Source organism: Hyaena hyaena, unplaced genomic scaffold (genome assembly GCF_003009895.1).
Source record: "Hyaena hyaena isolate Hyena2069 unplaced genomic scaffold, ASM300989v1 scaffold_702, whole genome shotgun sequence".
Classification (NCBI taxonomy): Eukaryota; Metazoa; Chordata; class Mammalia; order Carnivora; family Hyaenidae; genus Hyaena; species Hyaena hyaena.
Window position 1 is genome coordinate 555,346 of NW_024081338.1, and position 22,805 is coordinate 578,150.

Consider the following 22,805-nt stretch of genomic DNA (forward strand, 5'->3'; position numbering starts at 1 on the left):
CATGAGGTTATGTCAGGTTCTGCACCCACTTGAGATTCTCTCCCTCTCTCTCTCTGACCATCTCCCACTCATGGTTGCTCTCTCTCTCAAAATAAATAAAACTTAAGAACGAACGAATGAATGAATGAATAAGTGAATAAAATCAGATGGGAGGAGAAAAGTGTTACAATTAAAAATACATTTATGCTCTTGTTCTGTTTATTTAGTTGTTCTTTGTGAGGCTCTTAGGTCTTTGTGTGGATTTGAGTTACTGTTTAGTGTCCTTTCATTTCTGCCTGAGGACTCTTTAGTATTTCTTTTAAGGCTTGTCTGGTAGCAACAGATGCTCTATTTTTATTTATTTCAGAACGGCTAAATTTCTTGTTTGTTTTGGAAGTCCAACTTTTCCTACTTCTGGACTTCCTCAGGGACAATTTTCATTGACTGCTTTTTTTTTTTTTTGCACATGGGCTCTCCTTTTTTGTTTCTTTGTGTTTTCCACATTTTTTGTTGTTGTTGTTGTTAAAAACTGGACATTGTAAGTAGTATAATGTGGCAGTCTGGAAATCAGATTTCCCTTGACAGCCAGAGTTGGTTGTGTTTGCTGTTTACTTTTTGTTCATTTAGTAAGTTTCCCGGACTAGTTCTGTGAAGTCTGTATTTTTTGTCATGTTCAAATGTTGAAGTCTTTGCTTATTTAGCTTAGCCATTAGCTAATGATTGGACAGATTTCCTCAAATGCCTTGAGCCAGTAAGTCTACCAGCCTTCACGGGAGAGCTCTGTGTGTAGATTGAGGGCCTGTTTTCAGTGCTATGGCAGCCAGTGTACAATTCTGCCTTTTTCAGTTCTTGCTTGTACAGAGCCATGGGCCAGCTGGAGGTGAGAGATTAACCACTTCTCAGTTCTTGCATGCAATAGCCCTGCACACGTGTGAGTTTATAGATTCTCAGGAATATGTCAGTGTTTCAAAGTACCCTATGGACATTCCCATCAGTTTTTCCTTTTGGTCATCCTGTTGATATCCCAAACTGGGAATGATGCCTCAAGCAGTTGTGGTCTTAAACCTTTGCCTCCAGTTGTTTTTGACAATGAACCGTGGACAATGCTCTTCACAGAGAGTTAGGTCAAGTAAAGCAAGCCTGAGGATGGAGTTCCTCGGGGTGCTGTCTATTCTTGTGGAAAAGAGTTTTGGGGTATTTCCATACCTGTTCTGTCTCCGCCAGTGGCTGCCATGCCACTGCTTTGGACAGCATTGTAGTTGCAAGGGTAGTGGTTTTCAAGGCTGTCACAGAGGTTTGTCCTCTCCATGGAGAGAGGAGCATGGGAATAGACCCATGCAAGTAAAAATGCCAGAGAACTTTGAGTTCTTCTGAGATCCAGCCATTTTCTTGAGCAAATGTTCCTTAGACAGTTGCAAGCCTTTGGTTAATTTCCAGAGTTGTAACCGAGTGATCTTGACAATATTTTGCCAGTGTTCTTACTGCTTTTACGGAGGAGCAGATTTTCAGAGGATCTTACTGCCATTTCAGAAATGCTTCTCCCTCCAAGTACTATTTGAAGTAATTCCCAAACATCATGTTATTTCATATGTAAAATATTACAGTAGAAATTAAGGAGAAATGTAGAGTTGAGGGATAATCTTCATGTTCATTTTCCCATGTGTAATACTTTCCTAATCCTTGTACCCATGCTGTTCCAGTAGTATTGTTTCTCAGCTCTTGTCTTCCTCATTCCCATGCCTGTTTTCTTTGGTCACTGCGTTCTCGAAGCCCATTTATTGCCCCCACCCCCGCTGCCATTGTATCTCATCTTACACTCTTTCCTAACCAGATGATTTTAGTGATGTGACAGATGACGGTGAGGACTATGATGTATCATGAGATCCTGCTTTCTAGTGACAGTGCTAGTGGTTAGCTGTCAGGAGGGGAACGGATGACGTGTGAGCTGACCTCGAATACAGTTTAGGGTAGAGATTGGTGGAAGGATCGATTGGATTTTTGTTTGCAGACAAGGTTGACCAGGAGGAGTCAGTAGAGTTTGCAAAATAGTTTTGCCTAAGAACTTTTAAATCCTGTATTTATTTTACTTTGCCTTGTTTCCAGAAGTATTTGAGGCAGTCTTAAAAATCTTACAGTTGTGTTATCAACCGGAAAATAATAAAAAACATTACTGTGTGGAATCGATAGTAACAGTATTGGACTGAATAGAGTGGTTAACCATATTGGGGTCTTATCACAAGAGTTGTGGTGGTTGAATCATTTATTCCATATTGAACTCCACAAACTTGTACCTTTTACAAAGGATATTATTAGAGTTAGGTCACTGTTCTCTGTTATGTCCCTTCAATTTCTTGCTCAGTCACTGAAAGTAAGATTGATTTTTGCTTTGACAACATTTTTAGCACTCATTATTTTCAGTTGACAAGTTTCAGAGTCATTCAGCACTCTTTTAGTTGGTGGCACTTGCCAGGATTGGATTCAGTCTGTTTTGACAGTGTGTGTGACGTATTTTATCACAGGATGCGTTGTCTTTGCATCAGCAGAGCTAAAAGTCTCTTTTTAAATCTGTTTTATTGATCCTCTTAGGTTCATCAAGGCATATAAGAAGTTTGGTCTCCCTCTTGAACGGTAAGCTCCTTATCCACCTGTTTTTTATTATGTAGTAAGGTTTTTTGGGGTGGGGTGGTACTCTCCATTTAATACTAATGCTAAGAACATTTTCCTAGAAACATTCTTTTACACGTACATGTGTGTTGTGTGATTGTACATGGCTTTTTGGGGAGGGATGACAAAGATGACCGTCTATCTGTACAGAGATTTTGCTGGAATGGAAGATGAAGCAAGTATATTCAAAACTGTAATACAAAGAAATCATTTCCAGAAGAAATGTTCACGTAATTCCATTTGAAAGAGTACATGAAACTATTTGCATCCTAGTTCTTATTTAGTAATGTAAATTTGTGATTTTGTAGTCTTCTACTTCTTAATTAGGGTGTCATGAGGATTAAATGCAAATAGCTTAATACCTTGCCAATTTTAACTTACTAAAGTGTTGGCTGTCCTTACTATTTTACTATTTTACAAGCATTCTGAAAATGAACTCACAAGTTGGATTTCAACAAAAGACTATTTCAAGCTAGTTTAGTACTTTGTCCAGAATTAGCAATATATCCTATAAATAATAGTACTGATTTGAAGGGAATACCAGATATCTTTCTTTTATTCCTGATAAACTTCTGGAATAGAAGAACATCTCAAGTCTGTGTGTTTTGTTTTGTCTTGTCCATTTGGAGAGCAAGCAGTGATGTGTAGCAGTAGCAACAGTGAAACCAAGAGAGTCAGGTGCACCTTCCCAGGATTGTTGCTGATCCTGCAGGACAGAATGCTGGTCTTTGAGCTCATTACCATAAAAACCACCAGGGTCTGGAAAAGTGTATCTGGCTCCTTTCGGCAGACTGATTTTTAGATGTTCGCGTATTTGTGTGCTTCATGTGAGATCAGTGAAACATATTGGAGCAGTAACTGTACTTTGCTTCTAGGAATATTGTAATGAATGGGGAGAAGGGCTGGAGAAAGGATTGTGAGCATAAAGCAGCATGCAGATTTATCAGTTGACCTGATACCATTGTCAGACAGCTCATCTAGTTAGTAAAGGAAGCCGACTCCTTTTCCCTGTGTTTTTTGAAATTACTTTGTTTTGTGGACCACTCCAAGGCACAGTTCTTAATGATGCAAAATGAATACATTAGCCCTGGCTCACTGTTGGAGGGCTTTTGGTTGGAGCCTTGGCATGACCAGTGAGGGAAAGGAGAGAAAGATGTCTTCGCAGGAGCAAACATGTAGGAGACCAGGTGGTATCTCATGTGACATTAGAACAGTGGGCACAGGGCAATTGATGTGTCCCCATGTCTATCCTTCCTCAGGCTGGAGTGCATAGCCCGTGATGCAGAGCTGGTAGATAAGTCTGTAGCGGATCTGAAACGCCTGGGTGAGCTGATTCACAACAGCTGTGTATCAGCAATGCAGGAGTATGAAGAACAGCTGAAAGAAAATGCCAGCGAGGGTAAGTCTGCAAGCCCCGACCCGTGGTTCTCCTGGACCCGGCATTTGGGAAGGGAATTCTGCTAAGGGGCTGTTTTTGGAAGAACAGACTTCTATCCCATGCGTCCCTAATCCTTTGAGGTGTGTATTCTGACCTGCCTTTCTGTGAGCTCAACGTTGTGAGATCCCAGAGCTCGACTTACAAATGAAGTCGATTTGTAGAAGGTGGAGAGTAATGAACAGTGTGAGTGGTTTCTTCTGATGTTGCTCCAGAAACCTTAGATTCGTGTTAATGCTGTAAAAGTTCTGAGTGGGCAGAGCTGAGTGGACACATCTGTATTTCGGCTGCAAATGAGGACGTTGTTGACAACAAGCATCTCTCAGTATCTGGGATATGCAGACATGAGTTGTGGTGTGGCAAACTTAAAGGATTTAGAGAATTAGAATAAATAAAATATGAGATGAATATTGTAAGCATTATTGTTACGGTGAGATTTTTGTGCCACTAGAATTTGTTATAATTATGCCTGACAAGTTATACCCTCTCAACGGGTCTCATCTGCTGGGAGTAAGGGTGCCAGCCACAGATGATTACCGTGTCATCCCACACCTGTAAAGTGCTTATTAGCATGGTGTCTGCCTTGCAGTGTTAGCCAAGATGAGCAAAGAGGTATTTGTGCTTTAGATTTGTTTAAGGATATTATTGAAACTAGTGGAATTTTAAAATATCTTCAGTTAGATGGGGCGCCTGGTTGGTCAGTTAAGCGTCCAACTTCGGCTCAGGTCATGATCTCATGGTTCATGAGTTTGAGCCTGTGTAGGGCTCTGTGCTGACAGCTCAGAGCCTGGAGCCTGCTTTGGATTCTGTGTCTCCCTCTCTCTCTGCTCCTTCCCTACTCGCTCGTGTGCGCACGCACGCTCTCTGTCTCTCTCTCAAAAATAAATAAACATTAAAAAAATTTTTAAGTATCTTCATTATAGTCAAAAGTTTCTTTAGATGTCTTTTCCTTTTTTGTGAAAGAAACTTAAAGTGGTTTAAAGAGTGATCCCAGTACGTGTTTTTATAGTGCTCAGAAGACACCCAAAAGTAAACTTTAAGTTTACAGTGTTTTCTTTTTTCACTGTAATTGTTGTGAATCAATTTTACTTCTACATGGTTCAAAATTGAAAAACTGGTATCCCTATTTCTTGTATCTTTCCAGAAATAAGAAAATACATATTACAAAAAGTGAATAGATGACTTTTTTCCCCCTTACAGCACAAAAATGCAGCAAGCACACTGTTCTGTACCTTGCTATTTCCATCTCCCAGTATATTTTGGTGAGATTTCGTTGTAACAATCGCCTGCCTCCCACATCCTTCTTTTTTGATTCATGTTGTCATTCTGGATCTGGTTAATTGCTTTCTCCTGCTATTGGGTAACTTGTTCCCTCTCCCTGTATTTGCCATGAACTGCCATGAACTCGGGTTCAGGATGACATTTCTCATTCAGATGTAAGATTATTGATAAGTCTTTCCTTAAGCGGAAAATTTGTGTTCCTGAAAAAGCTAACATAATTATATATTTGTCTTATCCTACATTGGACACATTTCTAAATATGAGTCTTACTCCTCAAACCTCAAAGTAAAGTTTTATTTCTTTGCTTTTTTTGGGGGGGATGGTCTTTAGATTATATCCCACTAGCTCTGTGCAGTCAAAATACTGTGTTTTAAAATTATTTGAAGTTCTTTTCTCTCTGTGGTTAGCTCACCCACTTAATGGTGCAACGCCTTTAAGTTTCATTTATTTTCAACTTGTGGGGATTGCTTTTCTCATTTTGACTTAACTCTCAAACATTTACATGATTGTGAGTTCCAAAACTCTGAAACACAAGATTCATTTGGAGAATCTTACTTTCATCCCAGCCCTCAGTCCTGCTTTCTTCTCCCCCATAGGTCAGTGTTTCTAATAATACTTTAGGTTTATTTTTCCACCGATTCTCTGTAAGAATTTTAGTGTGTATGTATTTCCCCTTCGGTATAGAAGGTAGTGTGCCGTGTGTTGTGTTCCTACATATTTTCACTTGTAGAGATCACTCCTTCCTTCCCTTTTGCAATTGCAGTGCTCCACCATGTAGTAAATGTTAGTTCAGACTTCCTTGTTCCTGAGCAGTGAGTATTTGCGTTGTTTTTAGTCTTTGGCTGTTTTAAAGAAAGCCACAGTGAATTCATAGTCTAATGAATATGCTGTTTATCTCTGCCAGTGTACCTCTTGGATTGGTTTCTGGAAGGGGGATTGCTGGGTCCTGGGGAAATAGGACTTGGTTGGAATTTGCCAAATTCTCCTCCAGCCCTCTGGTACCATGTATCCTGCCGCCAGCAATGGATATTGGTGCTGTTCACAGGCCTCACAAACAGGATATTGTCAAATGGTTGGGTTTTTGCCAAGATGATAGGTGAGAAATGGTATCTTGTTTTTCTTTTAATGAGTAAGGTTTTTCTAAGAGCCATTTGTGAACCGCCCATTTTCTACTTTGTTTTCTTTTGAGCTATTGGTCTTAACTTTTAGGATGTCTTTTTCTGATGAAAGTTCTTAGTTTTCCCCTATAGTTTGTAATTTGTTTTTTTACTTTGCTTACGGCAGTTTAAGAAAACTTAAGCAGATTTTTTTATATAATCAAATGTATCACTCTTCTTACCTTATTGTATTTAGATTGTGAGTCACTTAAAAACATTTCTTCTACTCCCAGGATAATAAAAAAAAGGAACTCACTGTAACTTTTTCCTTTTCTTGTATGATTTGATTTACTTTTATATCTCTGACCCACTTGGACTTTTTCCTGGTGTATCCAATTTTATGTATTTATTTTTCTGTTTGGTTACTATATATCTCAACACCATTAAAAATGATTCATCTTTTTCCCATTGCCTGATTTTTATTTTTTTAAGACTTGCATAATCCATTATGGATATACCATATGTTAAGGGACATTCAGCTATATAATATAATCTTCTGCTTCACAGTGTGGTGGCAGATAATTTTGTATGCATTCCATTTTGTACCATGCTCTCCCACCAAGCACTGGATGAGGGTGTTGGTCTCCTATTGGTCTCACCAACATAATGTTTTCAAATTCTTGAATTTGTCAACATGATAGGTCAGAAATGGTATGCTTATATGTTTAATTTGCATGTTCCTTGTGCATTAGTTTGAGTATTTTTCAAATGTTTAGGAATCATTTGTATTTCCTTCTCTGTGAGTTGTCTCTTTATCCTTTGCCCATATTTCTGTTGTAATCCTTTTGTTTTACAGATGGAGAAACTGATAACTCAGGTTAATAACTAGAAGTGAGAGTGAGGAAAGGAAAGGGAGGAAGGGGTACTATGTGCAGATTTGGGAATTAAATCCCAGAATTCTGAGTTTAGAGAAGTACCTTTCCTACGTTCACACATTCTGTTCTAGCTCTCTTCTGTGTTGGGAAGAGCATTTGCAAGTGACTTCTAGTGGGTTACAGAAGAGTATCTAAATAATGGTTTGTAATTATAGCATCATTCTATCAACTTGAATGTTAAAAAAAGAGAAATCTTTTCTCAGGCTCTGAGCCATTTTTCCTTTCATAGATAAGCATCATCATCTAGTGCTGGACTCTGGCTAGAGTCGATTGGGTTTCATCTTTAATTCTAGGATTATTTTATTCTGGCACTAGGGCTAAAGAAGTCTTTCCATGACACCTTATGTTCATAATTTCAGTTGGTATTAACTTGATCTACTTTTTTCATGGAGAAGATCGTCTGTGTAACACTTGAGTTTTCTTGTGGTGCCTGGGTGGCTGAGTCGGTTGAACATCCAGCTCTTGATTTCAGCTCAGGTTATGGTCTCACAGTTTTGAGTTTGGGATTCTCTCTCTTTCTCTTTCTTGCCCTCCCATGCTCACACTCTCTCTGTCTGTCTCTCTCTCAAAATAAATAAACTTAAAAAAATCGAGTTTTCTTGAATTCTGTTAATAGGGTGGTTAGAACACAAAAATCGTCAGCATTACTATTAATCCTTCCAGATTTTCTTTTTTACTTTTAATTTTAGAACCAAAGTATAAAACAGGAAAATTAAAATACCAGTGGATTAAAAAAATCCTCTTAAAAAACCGAATTGTTTAGAGGTTACTCTATAAACATTGAGAAACTCTTGACTTTAGATTACATCTTTGAACTAACAATAAGCCACAGATCTATTTCCAGTGAATAAGAGTTCAGGGTTTGCTGCTGTGTTTTCTGTGGAATTCCAGCAAATTCTCACTTAACTCATGTGAAACTGGTGTTCTTTAGGGAAAGGACCAGGGAAAAAGAGAGGCCCAACAATCAAAATATCTGGTGTTCAAGTTAATGTGAAATCCATTATACAACACGAGGAAGAGTTTGAGATGCTGCATAAATCTATCCCCGTGGACCCTGAAGAAAAAAAAAAGTGAGTCTGTCCTGTGCACACTTGTGGTTGTGTTGTAAGAAAGTGGATTTGAGGTTCAGTCATGTGTTGTCAGGTCCTGTTTTCACTGTCCTTTGTAATGCATCAGGATACTTTGTCCGTGTTCATTTCTGTTCGTTTCCGTATTTGAAAGGGCCCTCCTCTCATGTCCTGTTTTTGAAATCCCTCTAGATACTGTTTAACCTGTCGAGTGAAAGCTGCACATTTCGATGTCGAGTGGGGGGTGGAGGATGATTCGCGTCTTCTCCTGGGAATTTATGAGCATGGCTATGGAAACTGGGAATTAATTAAAACAGATCCAGAGCTAAAGTTAACTGACAAAGTAAGTAAGTCTGTGATGCTGGAGATTTCCAGAAGATTTGTTGAATAATATTTTTGTATTGATAACTTACTTTCAACTATTTTCTGGGGGGTTGGGGAATCAAATCGGAAATTAGTACAGTAGTAAATTCCTGGGATTTCTTTGTTTTGGGGAATATTACCATCTTTAGTGGACTGGGGCACTATTACATAGATGAAGATAATAACCAGGTGAAATTTTGGGGAAATCACAGGAGAAATCTTAAAATTCTAATTCTTGTACTTCAAATGTCATTGCAACAAATACCAGGGTAAGATTATTAACAGTGCAGGGATTCCTCGGCCTTAATTGTTGGCCCTTGTTTGAAACTGTATTTGAAGCAATCATATTTCTGTTCTGCACACAAAGAGTGAGCCACACCTTGGTATTTTTTGTAATGGGATTAAACCTTGGCTGTACGTCTCCCACATAATCGAGCCTCCCACCCTACCCGTTGTAGTCAGGCTACCAGACAGTGAGGCCGTGCTCAGAGCTGTAAGCAGGGAAAGCTGAGCGGCTCAAACTTTAGCAGGATGCGCTCCTGGCAGGGCTTTTCCTGGCACGTCAAATAATGCTCATCCCACGTGTGGCGTTCTGAGAGGGTGACAGCACCCTGCCATAAGCACTGAGACCAAATCCAGTCTGGCCCGAGAGGCCCCACCATGGTAGCAGGGACGGACCACGTCCTGGCATAGCTCAGTGCTCTCCGGCAATGCTCTAAGAAGCATTTTCAATCTAAAACGAAGCTTTAACCTAGCTCCAGGGATTCCCTGCTCCTGGAAGGAGGAAATCCACGACGGCTGGGATGCTCTAGCAGATGAAGCCAACAAGCCCCTCCTACCTGAGTTGTTCTACCCTGTTAACAGCACAGGTAGGAGCCAGTGGGAGAGCTGGATTTCTCCATCCCATTTTGTAAAACGAGAACGGCTCATGAGGGATTTTCAGTGACCGGGAGCCATGGACATGAGATAGGATCTGAGGCTTTCTCTGTATTTCGGGTGGTTGGGGAGGGAAAGGACTGCTCAGTTCTTTGTTGTTTCTGTGTATCCTGATCCACTAACCGGGACATGGGTGGTGGCGGGTGCTTCTCTTCCTTTCCTGTTGAAGATTCTGCCTATGGAGACGGACAAAAAGCCTCAGGGGAAGCAGCTGCAGACCCGGGCGGACTACTTGCTGAAGCTGCTCAGGAAGAGTCTGGAGAAGAAGGGGGCCGTGACGGGCGGGGAAGAGGTGAGTGGGGCTGCCGGCCAGGCATCCTTCAGGGGGCCGAGGCTCCGACCCTGCAGAGTTAGGTAGGAGAAGGGATGCCTGCCCTCTCCAGGAGGTATGTTCTGTAGTCACGTGTCGCTTTGGAGGGTCCGTTAATGATGTTTTGTTGGCAGTAATAGAAAAGTTCATTCAATAATTGGCCTAAACATCTTGGCACCTTTCTTACAAGCCCACTGTCCTCCAGTTTTGCCTCAAAATAGTCCTCACCTCTCCCAGCCCCACTTCCAGACAATGCTTTTGCGGTTTCTTTATGCTGCTTCCTCAACTTTGGAACGTAGTTCAGTTATTGTATGAATACCACCAGGTTTGCCTGGTGTAGCTAACTCTGAGCTGCTTGAATGATGGGTCCCACAGGTCTAATGGATAGTTAGACTCCACAGCTAATTCAGAAACTGGCCTTCAGCTTCAGGTGTAACTGCCTTACCTACTCAGTGCAGAATACCAGCAAAGTTGCCAATGAACTCATCTAAACCTTATCTCCTTTTATTTTCCCAGTTTTTCATTTCAAATTCAGAGCTAGAAGGATGAGAAACACAGTGAGGAGAGAGGTTACATACTAGCAGCCTTCATGGGTACTTGTTCTTAGCCCTCTGAGAGCTCTGCCGTTTGCATTAATTTCCCTGTATCATAAACAAATTTTATTTTAAAAGTCTCTATCATTTCATTCTTGGTCCTTTTTCATATAATAGTGTCATAAGTAGTGCCATTCTCCAGAGAGCATGGTGAGTATGAAGTGTATGTTAGGTTCTGGAGGGACACATTAGATCATGTTTATACTTCTTGTAGATTTCTGTACCAGGTTAGAATAGATCAACGATATTTTAACCTTTTCCTTAATTTTTAGATAGAGTGTATTTCTAGATTTTTAAATGTTAACTGTTAAGTCTCAAATTTATTGGTGTCTTTGTGCATAAAGGTGTTTTTCCTTCTTTTGTATTCTGTCTTTAATGTGAATTCCAAACACTGGAATCCATAGGTTCAAGGATGTAGATGCTTTTATGTAGTGTAGGGACCTGTATAGGGCCTATGTGACTGTTCTCCTCATCCCCCCTCTACGCCCCCTCCAGCTAGAATTGGTTGCATGCTTTGAATTGCCTTTGAATTTTCTTCTTTGGATCATGTCTGCTCCTGCTCCAAAGTGTCCTGATGTTACCTGGTCGTGCTTTTTGAGGTACTTAATTTGTGGTTTTAACATCATTTCCTCTTTCCAGGCCAAATTAAAGAAGCGGAAGCCTCGAGTAAAGAAGGAAAACAAAGAGCCCAGGCTGAAAGATGAGCATGGGGTTGAGTTTTCATCTCCTAGACACTCAGACAACCCATCGGAAGAGGGAGAAGTAAAGGTACATGGCTGGATTTCAGTTGACGGTTCGCTTTTAGGCTATGTGTATTTTGCCAATTGGTATAAGACCATTCAAAGTGTGTTCGGTTTATATGAAGAGTCAATAAAGTGAAAATAGAATCTGTATGTCTTTGCTTATGAGAGAGGAATCAGTCAGTTCATTTAAGTCAGCCATTGTAGAGTCCTAGATAGTGGAAGTAAATGAAGGGACCCGTGCAAGGTGCAGCAATAAATGGCACATGACATCCAGCCTTGTGGTGAGAAAGGTTAGAAGTAGTGGGAGCTGTGCTCACCAGGAGCCTGGTGCCTGATGCAGAGGGGCCGCAGCTCTGCTGTTCAGTGCATCGTGGGCCAACAGAACGCTTCTGTGGGTCAGGTTTGGCCCAGGGTCTGCCAGCTTGTGACCTCTGGCCTGAGCAAAGTGAAAAAGTGGTAACATTTGGTGTGTTCTTTCAGGGAGTAACAACTTTCTGGTTTTATGTCATTCCCCTTTGGGTGTGTTGGTACTTTGAGATTAGCTCCAAGAGGATCAGCAGTGGGTACAGCAAGTAGCATGGATTTGTCATGTATACGTGAATGAAAAAATTAGCAACCTTGACAGTTACTAGGAGATGGGTATATAACATCTCTGGTCCTCAGTTTTTTCCATCTGTGAAACGAGGATGATAATGCCTATGGTTGAAGAGCTGCTGTGAGAATTAGACGTGAGTGAAGAGGTCTGCTGTTCCAGGCCTAACTGGTTATTACCAGCAACTTGATAGAGTCGTGTGAGTGCGTGCATTAAGGCTTTAAGCATGAAAACAAGCTTCTAAGTGTAGATGTAGTGATGAGCCATTGTGGACAGTTGCTCCTCTCTTAAAAGCAGATGAGTAGATACAAAGTTTGTGGCTAAAGCTCATAGTCCTGTTTGTTTTCTAGGATGATGGCTTAGAAAAAAGTCCAATGAAAAAGAAACAGAAGAAGAAAGAGAACAAGGAGAACAAGGAGAAACAAATGAGTTCTAGGAAAGACAAAGAAGGGGACAAGGAAAGGAAGAAGTCAAAAGATAAGAAAGAGAAGGTATCCGTGTCCTTCTACCTACTGAGATACCCACAGCCTTTGAAATTTGTTCTAGGATTTAGAATGGGGTTTGAGGGTCCGGAAACCATCGTCTCTTTATGGGCACGTTCAAGAAGGAAGGATGGGGCCCTTGGGGATGCCTGCACCTCCTCTTACAGAGAGGGGAATGTGCAGTTTTGGGGTTTTTGTTTTGTTTTGTTTTCCAATATGGAAGGCCTTCGGTTGATCTCTCATATTTCAGAGGGGAAGTTTTGAATGAACTAGGACAGGTGAGAGAATCTGCATTCACAAGTAATGACTTGAAATATGTTCATACGTTCATGGGAGAAGAATCCATAGATGAATTTGAATATTTGACACATCTAGGACTTGAACCAAATATATCAAGAGAGGTTTTTAGAGTGGAAAGAATGTTTTTAGAGCAGGATGAAAAACCTTGCTATTATATAACTTTCACTTTGGGAGTATTAAGAAGTTAATTCCAACCACAAAATTCTGGTAGTGTTGCTTTATACTGACTTCTAATGAAATTATTTTGCAATTCACCCTTAGTCATTAAAACATATAAACAAATAGCTACTATAATTCCACCATCCGGTGATCTCTGTAGTAGATTTCTTTTTTTTTTTTTAATTTATATTTTATTTATTTCTGACACACAGAGAGAGAGAGCGCATGAGCAAGCAGGGGAGGGTCAGAGAGAGAGGGAGACACAGAATCTGAAACAGGCTCTAGGCTCTGAGCTGGCTGTCAGCACAGAGCCCGACGCGGGCCTCGACCCCACGACCGTGAGATCATGACCTGAGCCGAAGTTGGATGCTTAACTGACTGAGCCACCCAGGTGCCCCTATAGTAGATTTCTTGATGAGTCCCTTTGGAACTTGTCTTATATGTTTAAGTACAAGTACAAAATGAAGACCAAATCCGACTCTGGGTAGCCCTTTCTCCGCACTTCAGTAGTACATCAGAAACAACATTCCAAGTGAATAAGTGTTAAAATCACTTTGAATAAAGAAGATTCTATTTGGTTATATATCTTAGAAGCAATTTAAACTTCCCATATTGAAATCACTTTGACATTTTTTATGTTAGGAATACCTGTGCCAGATACCTTTGTATCTGTGCTCCCACAGAAAGATGGTTGTTTTTTTTTTTTTTTTTAAGTGAAACATTTCCAAAATAAAAGCACGGGGAACAATTTACCACTCATCCACCACCCGTGTATAGCTGTTGTCAACATTTTTTCATGTTTATTCCAAGTGCCTTTTGTTTGGCTGGTGTATTTTGTGTTCTGTGCACACCTTACCGACACTGTTGAAAGCCACTCTGTTCCTCTCTGATTTCATTACTCTGCCTCCTTGTTTTCTCCTCTCAGGGTTTGAAACCTTCCTATTTGTGTTTTTACACTTTCACTGTGTTAAAGAATCATAAACAAAGCATAATATTAAGTTTTTAAATGTTCATACGTGAAGTCAGTGTATACATATGTATCTCCATCCTGCACCCTTTCACAGATAAATGAGATTTATCCATGTGAATTCATGTGCATCTCAGTCATTTACAGTACTGAAGTTAATACAGATTCCTTGATCAAAGTGTATGTTCATAAGCTCTTAATAAAAGTTGCTTTGTGATATTTTACAAGAGCTCTGGCAATTTATAATCTTAACCTGTTAATGATGTTTTTGTGCATTTATTGGATGAGGGGATAGAAGCCAAAATAACATCGTTCTGAAGCTGAAGTTATAATTGGGTGTATTTGGAGACAGAAATGGGAATGATGTATGATTAAGCCATTCATTAATTGTGTAGATTTGATTATATGATGTTTCTGAAGACTTTATTTTGCGCCTTCTGTAAACTGCGCCCATCACACTTACCCAATGGCGTGATGTGACGTAGGTAAGAGGTCCAGCTCGCAAGGCAGGATTGCACAAATGACAATGATTCCTTGTAACTCTTTTTTAAAAGCCTAAAGGTGGTGATGCCAAATCTTCAAGTAAATCAAAGCGATCTCAGGGTCCTGTCCATATTACAGCAGGAAGTGAGCCTGTCCCCATTGGAGAGGATGAGGACGATGATCTGGACCAGGAGACATTCAGCATAGTAAGTCTTGAAATTGAGGGGTGCTGGTGTGTGTGGCCACAGTGCTTGCTGTGGCTCTGTCTTCCTCAGATCAGCCGCACAGCTGCAGTGGGCGTGAGCATTAGTATGTGACTTTGGAACACATTGCTCCTACTGTCTAAAGACCTTTTGCTCTGAACAAGCTTGACAGGAAGAGATTTTCTTACTCTCTGGTGAGAAATAAGTTTGGGGGATCGATTTCATATCTTGTGCTCCCAGTCAGAAAGGCTAAAGAGGCCCTTAGAGACATCTGGACAACTGAAGTGTTGACTGAGCTAACATTTCCTCAGTACCTTCTGTGTGCCAGCCCCTGGAGTTACCTGCAGTGTTGCAAAGACAACCGTTTCTGTCGCTGCAGACTCCACATTTGAGGGGGGGACATAGTCAGATAGGCACACGGATCGTGGTTGTGTGCCTGTGATGGGGACGTGCGGGAGGGACAGCAGGTGCTCTGAAGATCCGGTGAGAAGGGAGTTGGACCCAGGCAGGGGCTGTTGGGAAGACATGTAAAGGAGATGATGTTCGAATTGGGTTCTGAAAGAAGAGGAGGAGGTCACAGGAGACGAGGGGAGGAAGAACGTGCCCAGGCAAGGCAGCAGCATGTGCGAAGGCCGTGTGGTAGGAGTGTCTGTGGTGCAGTGAGAGGGGTCACAGCAGGCCACTGTGGCTCGTATGGTGAGAGCTAGAGGACAGTACGACACGAGATACGGCCGGTGTCCCGGCTGAGTGCACTGGAGCAGTGTTGAGCATGGTGTATCTTCCGTGCTCCCGTACCTGTTGCTAGGGGCTGAGTCGTGGCCCAGGTCTCATGTGGAATTGGAAACAGGCCAGTGTGTCCTTAAGGAGCTTAGCCCCTCACCGGACCTGCATGTTCTTCACTGGGCTACGTGCTGTAGGAGTCCCCTCCTCTGCCCACCCTTCCATAAACTACAGCTTGCTGCAGCTAGTCAGTCTCAAAGAGAACCTGGTCTTCCAGATCTCTTAAGTCCTCCTGCTGTGTGGCAGCAGAGGATAGGATACTGACCTCATTCTGTTAGGTGGTCTTTTCCTCGTTACTCCTGTCTCTGCTCCCCAAAATCTTGACACGCACGTTTATTTTTCTTCGTCCTTCTCTCATTTTTCTTAATCCTCTGTTACTGTTCTGAATTCTCTGACGGCAAGCACTGTTTCTTATGTCAAGTACACTTAGGTGTCGGAAGTGCATCTGGAAAAGTATTTCTAAAGTAAGAGGTACATTAGTAAATGAGTAAACTGTCTATAAGGGAATAAATCCACTGTACAGCCAGCCATCTGATCTGTGTCCTGCTTTGTCCTTAGCCCGGTTTTTATGAGAGAAAACCCCAACCTGCGCTTCTGTGTACCAGTTTTGTTTTCAGAATGCTTTTACTTATTGGCTCTTTTAATCGTGTTAAGGATTATGAAATCCTTAAAAAGTTGTGGAAAAATGTAAGGAATATGAGAGACATTGATACAGGTACCATGAAGCCTTGTCAAATGTGAGTTTCTAAGACTCGGTAAAATTGAAGGCCGTGTTGTTTCTCACTCTAAACCCACACCTCTCCTTTCCTACCTCCCCAGAAGTAAGGGTGATTTTAGGTCCAGTTATCAGTCATTCTTGTGCTTGGTTTGAGAGTTTTAGGACTTTTGTTTGTGTATAAAGACCGTGAGGGGTCATATAAACAGCCAGGCACTGTTTGTGTGCATTTATGTCTTTTTCTCCACAGCAATCTTATGAGGTAGGTAATTATCTCCACTTATTACAAAAATAACATAGAGGCACCTGGGTGGCTCAGTTGGTTAAGCGTCAGACTTTGGCTCAGGTCATACTCTCATTCATGGCTTGTGAGTTCGAGCCCCACGTTGGGCTCTGTGCTGACAGCTTGGAGCCTGGAGCCTGCTTCAGATTCTCTGTCTCCCTCCTTCCCTCCCTCCCTCCCTCCCTCCCTCTCTCTCTCTCTCTCTCTCTCTCCCTCTCCCCGCCTCTCCCTCCCCACCCAGATGAATAAAACTTCCCAAAAATTTTTAAAAAAGTAAAAAAGCACATATTTGAAAAACAAAAGATACAGGGAGTCACATAAGTTGTCCTTTGTCAACACAGTTAAGATAGGACGAAGGTTTGACACAGACAATTGGGCATGAATGCCTGGAAAGACTTGATATAAATGCCATGCTGTGTGTATCATGTAACTTGATTTTCCTCCTGCAGCATCTCTGTTTTTGAGGTGTATACGTGTTAGTAATTTAAACTGCTTCGGGGTGCCTGGCTGGCTTAGTTGGTGCAGCCTGCGGTTCTTGATCTTGTGGTCCAGGGTTCAAGTCCCACATTGGGCATAGAGGTTACTTAAAAAAAAAAAAAAAAAAAAAAAAATTGAAAAAAATTTTTTTGGTATTATTCTGTATCAGGACTTCTGCAGCTCATTGTTTCTTCTGTAGATGAACCTTGATGTTTTCCATATGTTTACTACTAAAAGTAGCAGCAGAATTGTTGTAAATATTTTCATTTACACATGTAAATGTTTCTCTAGTTCTGGGTCTTCCGTAAGGCACGCATGCATGTCCACCACTTTCCTAGGTACTGTTGAATTACCCTTCAGAGCAATTGTGGAGATTTATATACTCCTTTTCACGGTGAACTTGAGTTCCAATCGCTTCCCAGTCTTAGAAACACTTGTTTTTTTTCTGACTTCTTAATTTTTGCCAGTCAGAGAGGTATGAGCTATTATTGATGTGGCATAGTTGAACATTTGTTTTCATATCTGTTAGGCATTCATGTTTCTAGTGAATTGCCTGTTCATGTCCTTTGCCTATTTTGGGGTAACTTGTTTATTCTTGCCTTTTCAGTAGCATCCTTTATATATTCACAATACTAATTTGTTACTCATAACAGTCGTTCTAGGTATCTTCCAGGTTGTGGCACTCCTTTCTGGTTTGTGTCCTTTTGTTAAAATTGAGGTATGACTCTGAAAAGTAAACAGATGGAATTACCACAGAGTGATAGACATTTGGGGGGTTTTCATTGTTCCGAAATGTCATGATCTCGTGCCTTAGTAGTTTGTTGCGCCAAGTACCTAGTGATAGTTGACAACCATGCTGTATGGGTCTGAGAAGTTTTCTTGAATTATTTTGTGGTACTTCCTCTTGATTCTTGGTTTAAACTTTATGGAACTTTGTTTTTGGATACTGGACTCTGGGGATGGACCCTAATATTACTATCTTTTATTTTCCATTTCTGCTTTTTAGATTCTACTTTCTAGGAGATCCCCTCTACTTTATCTTACATTCTTTTCTTTTTCTTTTCTTTTCTTTTTTTTGAGAGAGAGCACAAGTGGGGAGGAGAGGCAGAGGAAGGGAGAGAAAGAATCTTAAGCAGGCTCCACATTCAGCATGGAGCCTAGTGCTGGGCTTGGTCCCACTATCATAAGATCATGACCTGAGCCAAAATCAAGAGTTGGACGCTTAACCGACTGAGCCACTTGGATGCACCTCACATTTTTTCTTTCAGGCTTTTTACTTCTCTTGTCATGTTTTATTTCCAAGATCTCCCCCCTCCACTACTCCCTCATGGTTCTCTTGAATGTTTTTATGTTTCTGTTGAATTTGTTTTCCATCACTCATGTTCGGTATTTTTTCAGATGGCTTGGCTATCATTGTCTGCACACATATTTAGGAGTAGGGGACTAGCCATCTGACTGGAGGCTCTGAGCACGTGGGTGGAGCCTGATTGAGTTTGAGTGTTCACCGTGGGTGATGTGGCTGGGCTGCTGCCTGGGAGGCTTCCAGTGGGTAGTTCCACCTCTTAGATGGTCAGATTTTGTGGAGAAGAATCCTTCCATCTCCTGAGTGTGGAGGGTGAAGGCCTGGCTCCCTTCATTCTGGAGTCTGGGAGGCAAATGGCCAGGCAATGGCTCATCTGGTGTGCATATGTCCATACGCTCCTGTTTTGGTGCGGCAGCCTTGCCTCCAGGCTGTGCCCAAGTAGCCCAGGTCCAAGACCTGTCCTTCATACTCTCCAGAGAATAACCTCTGCATCTTTTGCTGGGCAGAGTTGGGAGATTTGGGCGTCTCTTGTGACTCTGGATATCTCTTACTTGAAAGCATTACTGAGAAATCCAGTCCCTAGTTTTCACCCTCTCCTACTTAGAGAGGTGCCTATCGAGCCTTTGGGGGGAATTTTGCAGTATAGACCAATTGGTTCTCCTGTTAGGTCTGTTGAGTGATTTCCCTTACTGCCAATATTTTGTTACTCTTATTTCTCTCTCATTTTCTTGTCTTTGTGGGCTTATTTGTTTTTAAGACACCTCCCTTTACTGTTGTGTCAGTGGAGTTGGGCAGGGGGAAAGTGATTCTTTTGTTCAGCCCACCATCTTTATCTGGAAGTTTTCCACATAGTTTCTTATAAGCCTGAAGGACTTGTAAATATTTTATCTTGCAGTTTTAGATAGTTCAGATGGTGGTGAGAAGTTTCTAGGTTCGGTATGTAATTTTGCTTCTTATTGGATCTTCATAATGGCCTTATGAGGCATTATCATGCCCCTCTTGCCGGTGAGGAAACAGAAACGTTTTGAGCTATATATAATAAAGGAAGAGTGTAGAAATCCTCACTCTATAAGAGATGCTGTCGGGACCTGCACCTCAAGTTTTCCTGACTTAACACTTGTTGCACTGGCTCCATCTCATTCTTCCCCTGGGGTAACATGGTGTGAGGGCGGGCCGGGTTTCCTCTGGGAATTTAGGGCACAGGAACCAAAGACAAGATGTCTTTGCTGCAAGTGTTTTATGTCTCTATTCTGTTGGCCTGTTCCAGTGCAAAGAGAGGATGAGGCCTGTGAAAAAGGCACTGAAACAGTTGGACAAACCAGACAAGGGGCTCAACGTGCAGGAACAGCTGGAGCATACCCGAAATTGCCTGCTGAAAATCGGAGACAGAATAGCCGAGTGCCTTAAAGCCTACTCAGACCAGGAGCACATCAAGCTGTGGAGGAGGTGAGTGGCCTTGGCCTCATGTTGCCCTGTTTGATTTGACAGTGTGTGTGTGGGTTCTGTTCTCGTTTTATAAAGGGTGACATAGCTGCCTAATGAAAATCTTTCCCCAGTAAAAACCATCTATTGGCAACTTACCCGCAGGCTTCAGTTTCATTTTCCTGCAATAGGTCATTCCACTGAGACCAGTCTTTGGAATAGGTAGGATGATGTCATTATTTTACAACAGAACAGCAGGAGGCTGGCCTATTCTCAGAACAAAGACTTGGTCTGTAAACCTGGAAGGGATAAAAATCATCTGGTCTCACTACTTCACCCACCTCAGGTTGCTAGTCAGATATAAGTATTTGATCAGTTCTCTGCTAACACATAAGGTGAAACAAAGGTTGAAATCACCAGAACTATGATTTCATTATTCTCTCTGATAATTAAAGAACTGTAGTAGTCATTTGTATTAATACAGTTTAAACTAAAACTTTAGTTTTTAAGGCATATCATGGCTCATATATCTTCATTTATATATTCACTTAGTATATATTAGGAAAACAACTCTAGTGTCTTTCTCAAAGATCATTGTAACACGGAGTCTCTGTCCATAATCCACAGTCATTTTGAACTCCTATACTTCATGGTTACTGTAATTATCTAGGTATAATGTGCCCAATCTCAGTGGATTGGTTTTGAGTGAAAAAAGGATTCAAGAAAACTTTGCCATGGTGCTATCTGTAGCATGCTTCATACCCATTAAAAAATATTAAGCTTCATAATACTAGTTTTATTACCCTTTACACTGTTAACCAACTTCTTTCTATACCTAGCTAGCCCCTAGGCTGTATTTCTACCCAACTTAATCTCTGTTGGAAGATAACAGAAGGTCATCCTACTACATAGTCTGTAGTATGTAGGAAGCTAGACTTCCTCTCGTGACCTGGGGCCCGTCTGTGTTTACTTGTGCCGGGTACTGTGGCCCTGGCTAGCAGTAGTTCATGAGAAGGTCCTTGCCCACTCTGGAGAGACTGCCCTTCATGAAGTGGTGATTGTGAGACCACATGTGGTGGGTGTTCGAGAAGGAGGAAGGGCCTGCAGAAGAGCAGGCTGGGAGGAAACTCTTCTGAGAGGCGGGCGCGTGGGCTTGAGCAGGGGGCACTTGCTTAGATGACAAGAGTTTTCAGCTTCGGCGAAGGCTTCAAAGTGGGACAGTGAAGGGACCCGGGAGGTTTTTAGAGTTTAAAGCTCATTATAGAGGGTCTTAAAAAGGAAGGGAAGGGGAATGGCTTTGCCCATGATGCAGCAGGTTTACTACTGAGGGAGCAGTGGTCTCTGGGGGGTGGCGTGACGTGGTGAACCTCTTCGCTGCAGTGTGTGGAGGGAGGGGAGACTCCTTTTCCAGCTCACTGCCGGTACCCCTGCCTCCTTGTTCTAGACACCTGTTTTGTCCAGCACTCTCCTGTTGACTGTAATGCCTTGCTGGGGCGGGTGCAGTGGAATTGCAGGGGAGGCGCCTCTTGGGAGTGTTCAGGGAAGAAACTATAGGCCTTGTGGTGACATCTGGGAGGAAAAGGGGCAGGAGCTTGGAGATGCCCCAGTGTATAGAGGTCTCCACCTGAAAATGGTAATGACGGGTTGGGTGGCAGAATCCAGTAAGTGCGGAACCTGGGAAAGACTCCCGGGCTTTCCTGGGTGCCAGTGAAATGGGAGGTTTTAGCCCGGAGATGGAGCCTTCGTCTCCAGACCTCTCGGTCAAACTCTATGGACACTGGTGTCTAAAGGAGTGTTAATGAAACACAGACCTGAAAGAATATTCTGTTACTTAATTTCTACACTTGGAGAATATCCATACCAGAATTTAGTAGCTTGCCAGCACAATAAAGGGAATAAAAAGTTATTTTTAAAATCCTATAATTTACTAGAACTATTATTTTTTTTAGGAACCTATGGATTTTTGTTTCCAAGTTTACAGAATTTGATGCCCGAAAATTGCATAAGTTGTACAAGATGGCTCATAAGAAAAGATCTCAAGAAGAGGAGGTAAAATATAAATTTAATTCTAATTCAATACCAACAGGTAAAAGCCAGTTCCACAGAAAAATTCCTTAGTTACAGTTTTTCCCTGGGAAGAATGTCATGGAATGATACTTGTGGTGCTAGAGGGTCCCTAGTTCTCTGCCCTCCCCTTACAGATGGAGGTGCAGGTGCACCACAGCCCTGCCTGCACTGCGTGCCCCTCTGCCGTGTTCGCCCTGTGGTTTCGTGGCACGCTACATCGGTAGCAAAAGTGAGAGTGAGACACGATGGCTAAAATAGCCAATGTATTAGAACCAAAGACTATTAAAATTCTGAAAAGGTGTTGTTACCTGCATTCTTTTCTTTCCTTTTTTTTTAATGATTGTTTATTTTCAAGAGAGAGACAGAGTGTGAGTAGGGGAGGGGCAGAAAGAGAAGTAGACACAGAATCTGAAGCAGACTCCAGGCTCTGAGCTGTCGGGAAAGAGACCGACACAGGGCTCAAACTCACAGACTGAGCTGTCGGAGGCTTAACCAGCTGAGCCACCCAGGCACCCCTACTCTGCATTCTTATGTCCAGAATCATTTATTCTCTACTCTTGTGGTAGCTTATAAACGTGGCTCCTGATAAGTCACTGGCCAGAAAGTACTTGTTCCGTTCTTTCCTGGGTCATGTACACTCGGTGTCCCTTCCTGCTTTTGTACATAACGTCCTCACATAAAGGAGCCAACATGAGAAGGTGCCCAGAAGTTCCCTCCCTTCTTTGGCGTAGGGGGATGGGCACATAAATGACTTCACTGATTCTGCAGGGGCAGTGTTCCTTCTGCAGGCGTGCCCGTTTACAGATCTGCTGACCTGCCGTAGCAGCCCTACCAGATCAGCCATGTAGGGCCAGTCTCTGGACATTTAACACTTCCTCCTCTAACCTGTCACCTCTGTGGAGGCAGAGATATGCTTCCCATCCTCCGCTATAGCCTCAGTGCCTGGAAAGGTGCTGGGCACGGAGAAGGTGCTCGAAAGTATTTGTTGCATGAACTAAACTTGCTTAGCAATGTGTTGGACTGTAGAATAGTATGCTCAAGTAGTTTATAATTTAGAAGAGTATGATATAGTAGTAATATACAGAAATAATATACTGGTATGTTGACTGTTAATGTAAATTTTAAGCAATATAAAAGTCTGTGAGGATAGTCAGGATAAGACTGAGGAG

The 22,805-nt window shown here is 41.9% G+C and overlaps 1 protein-coding gene across 3 annotated transcripts in view; it reads left to right on the plus strand.

Annotated features, from left to right (window-relative positions):
- The window catches only part of CHD2 (chromodomain helicase DNA binding protein 2), a 123,161-nt gene that overhangs the window by 84,962 nt on the left and 15,394 nt on the right, over nucleotides 1-22,805 (plus strand). For all 3 annotated transcript variants that reach the window (XM_039217677.1, XM_039217674.1, XM_039217675.1), the window contains 10 exons: nucleotides 2,566-2,607; nucleotides 3,903-4,042; nucleotides 8,323-8,461; nucleotides 8,651-8,801; nucleotides 9,927-10,049; nucleotides 11,300-11,428; nucleotides 12,346-12,486; nucleotides 14,458-14,592; nucleotides 19,415-19,593; nucleotides 21,519-21,618. In XM_039217677.1, the coding sequence (XP_039073608.1) occupies nucleotides 2,566-2,607; nucleotides 3,903-4,042; nucleotides 8,323-8,461; nucleotides 8,651-8,801; nucleotides 9,927-10,049; nucleotides 11,300-11,428; nucleotides 12,346-12,486; nucleotides 14,458-14,592; nucleotides 19,415-19,593; nucleotides 21,519-21,618 (1,279 nt within the window). The remainder of the gene's footprint in view (nucleotides 1-2,565; nucleotides 2,608-3,902; nucleotides 4,043-8,322; nucleotides 8,462-8,650; nucleotides 8,802-9,926; nucleotides 10,050-11,299; nucleotides 11,429-12,345; nucleotides 12,487-14,457; nucleotides 14,593-19,414; nucleotides 19,594-21,518; nucleotides 21,619-22,805) is intronic.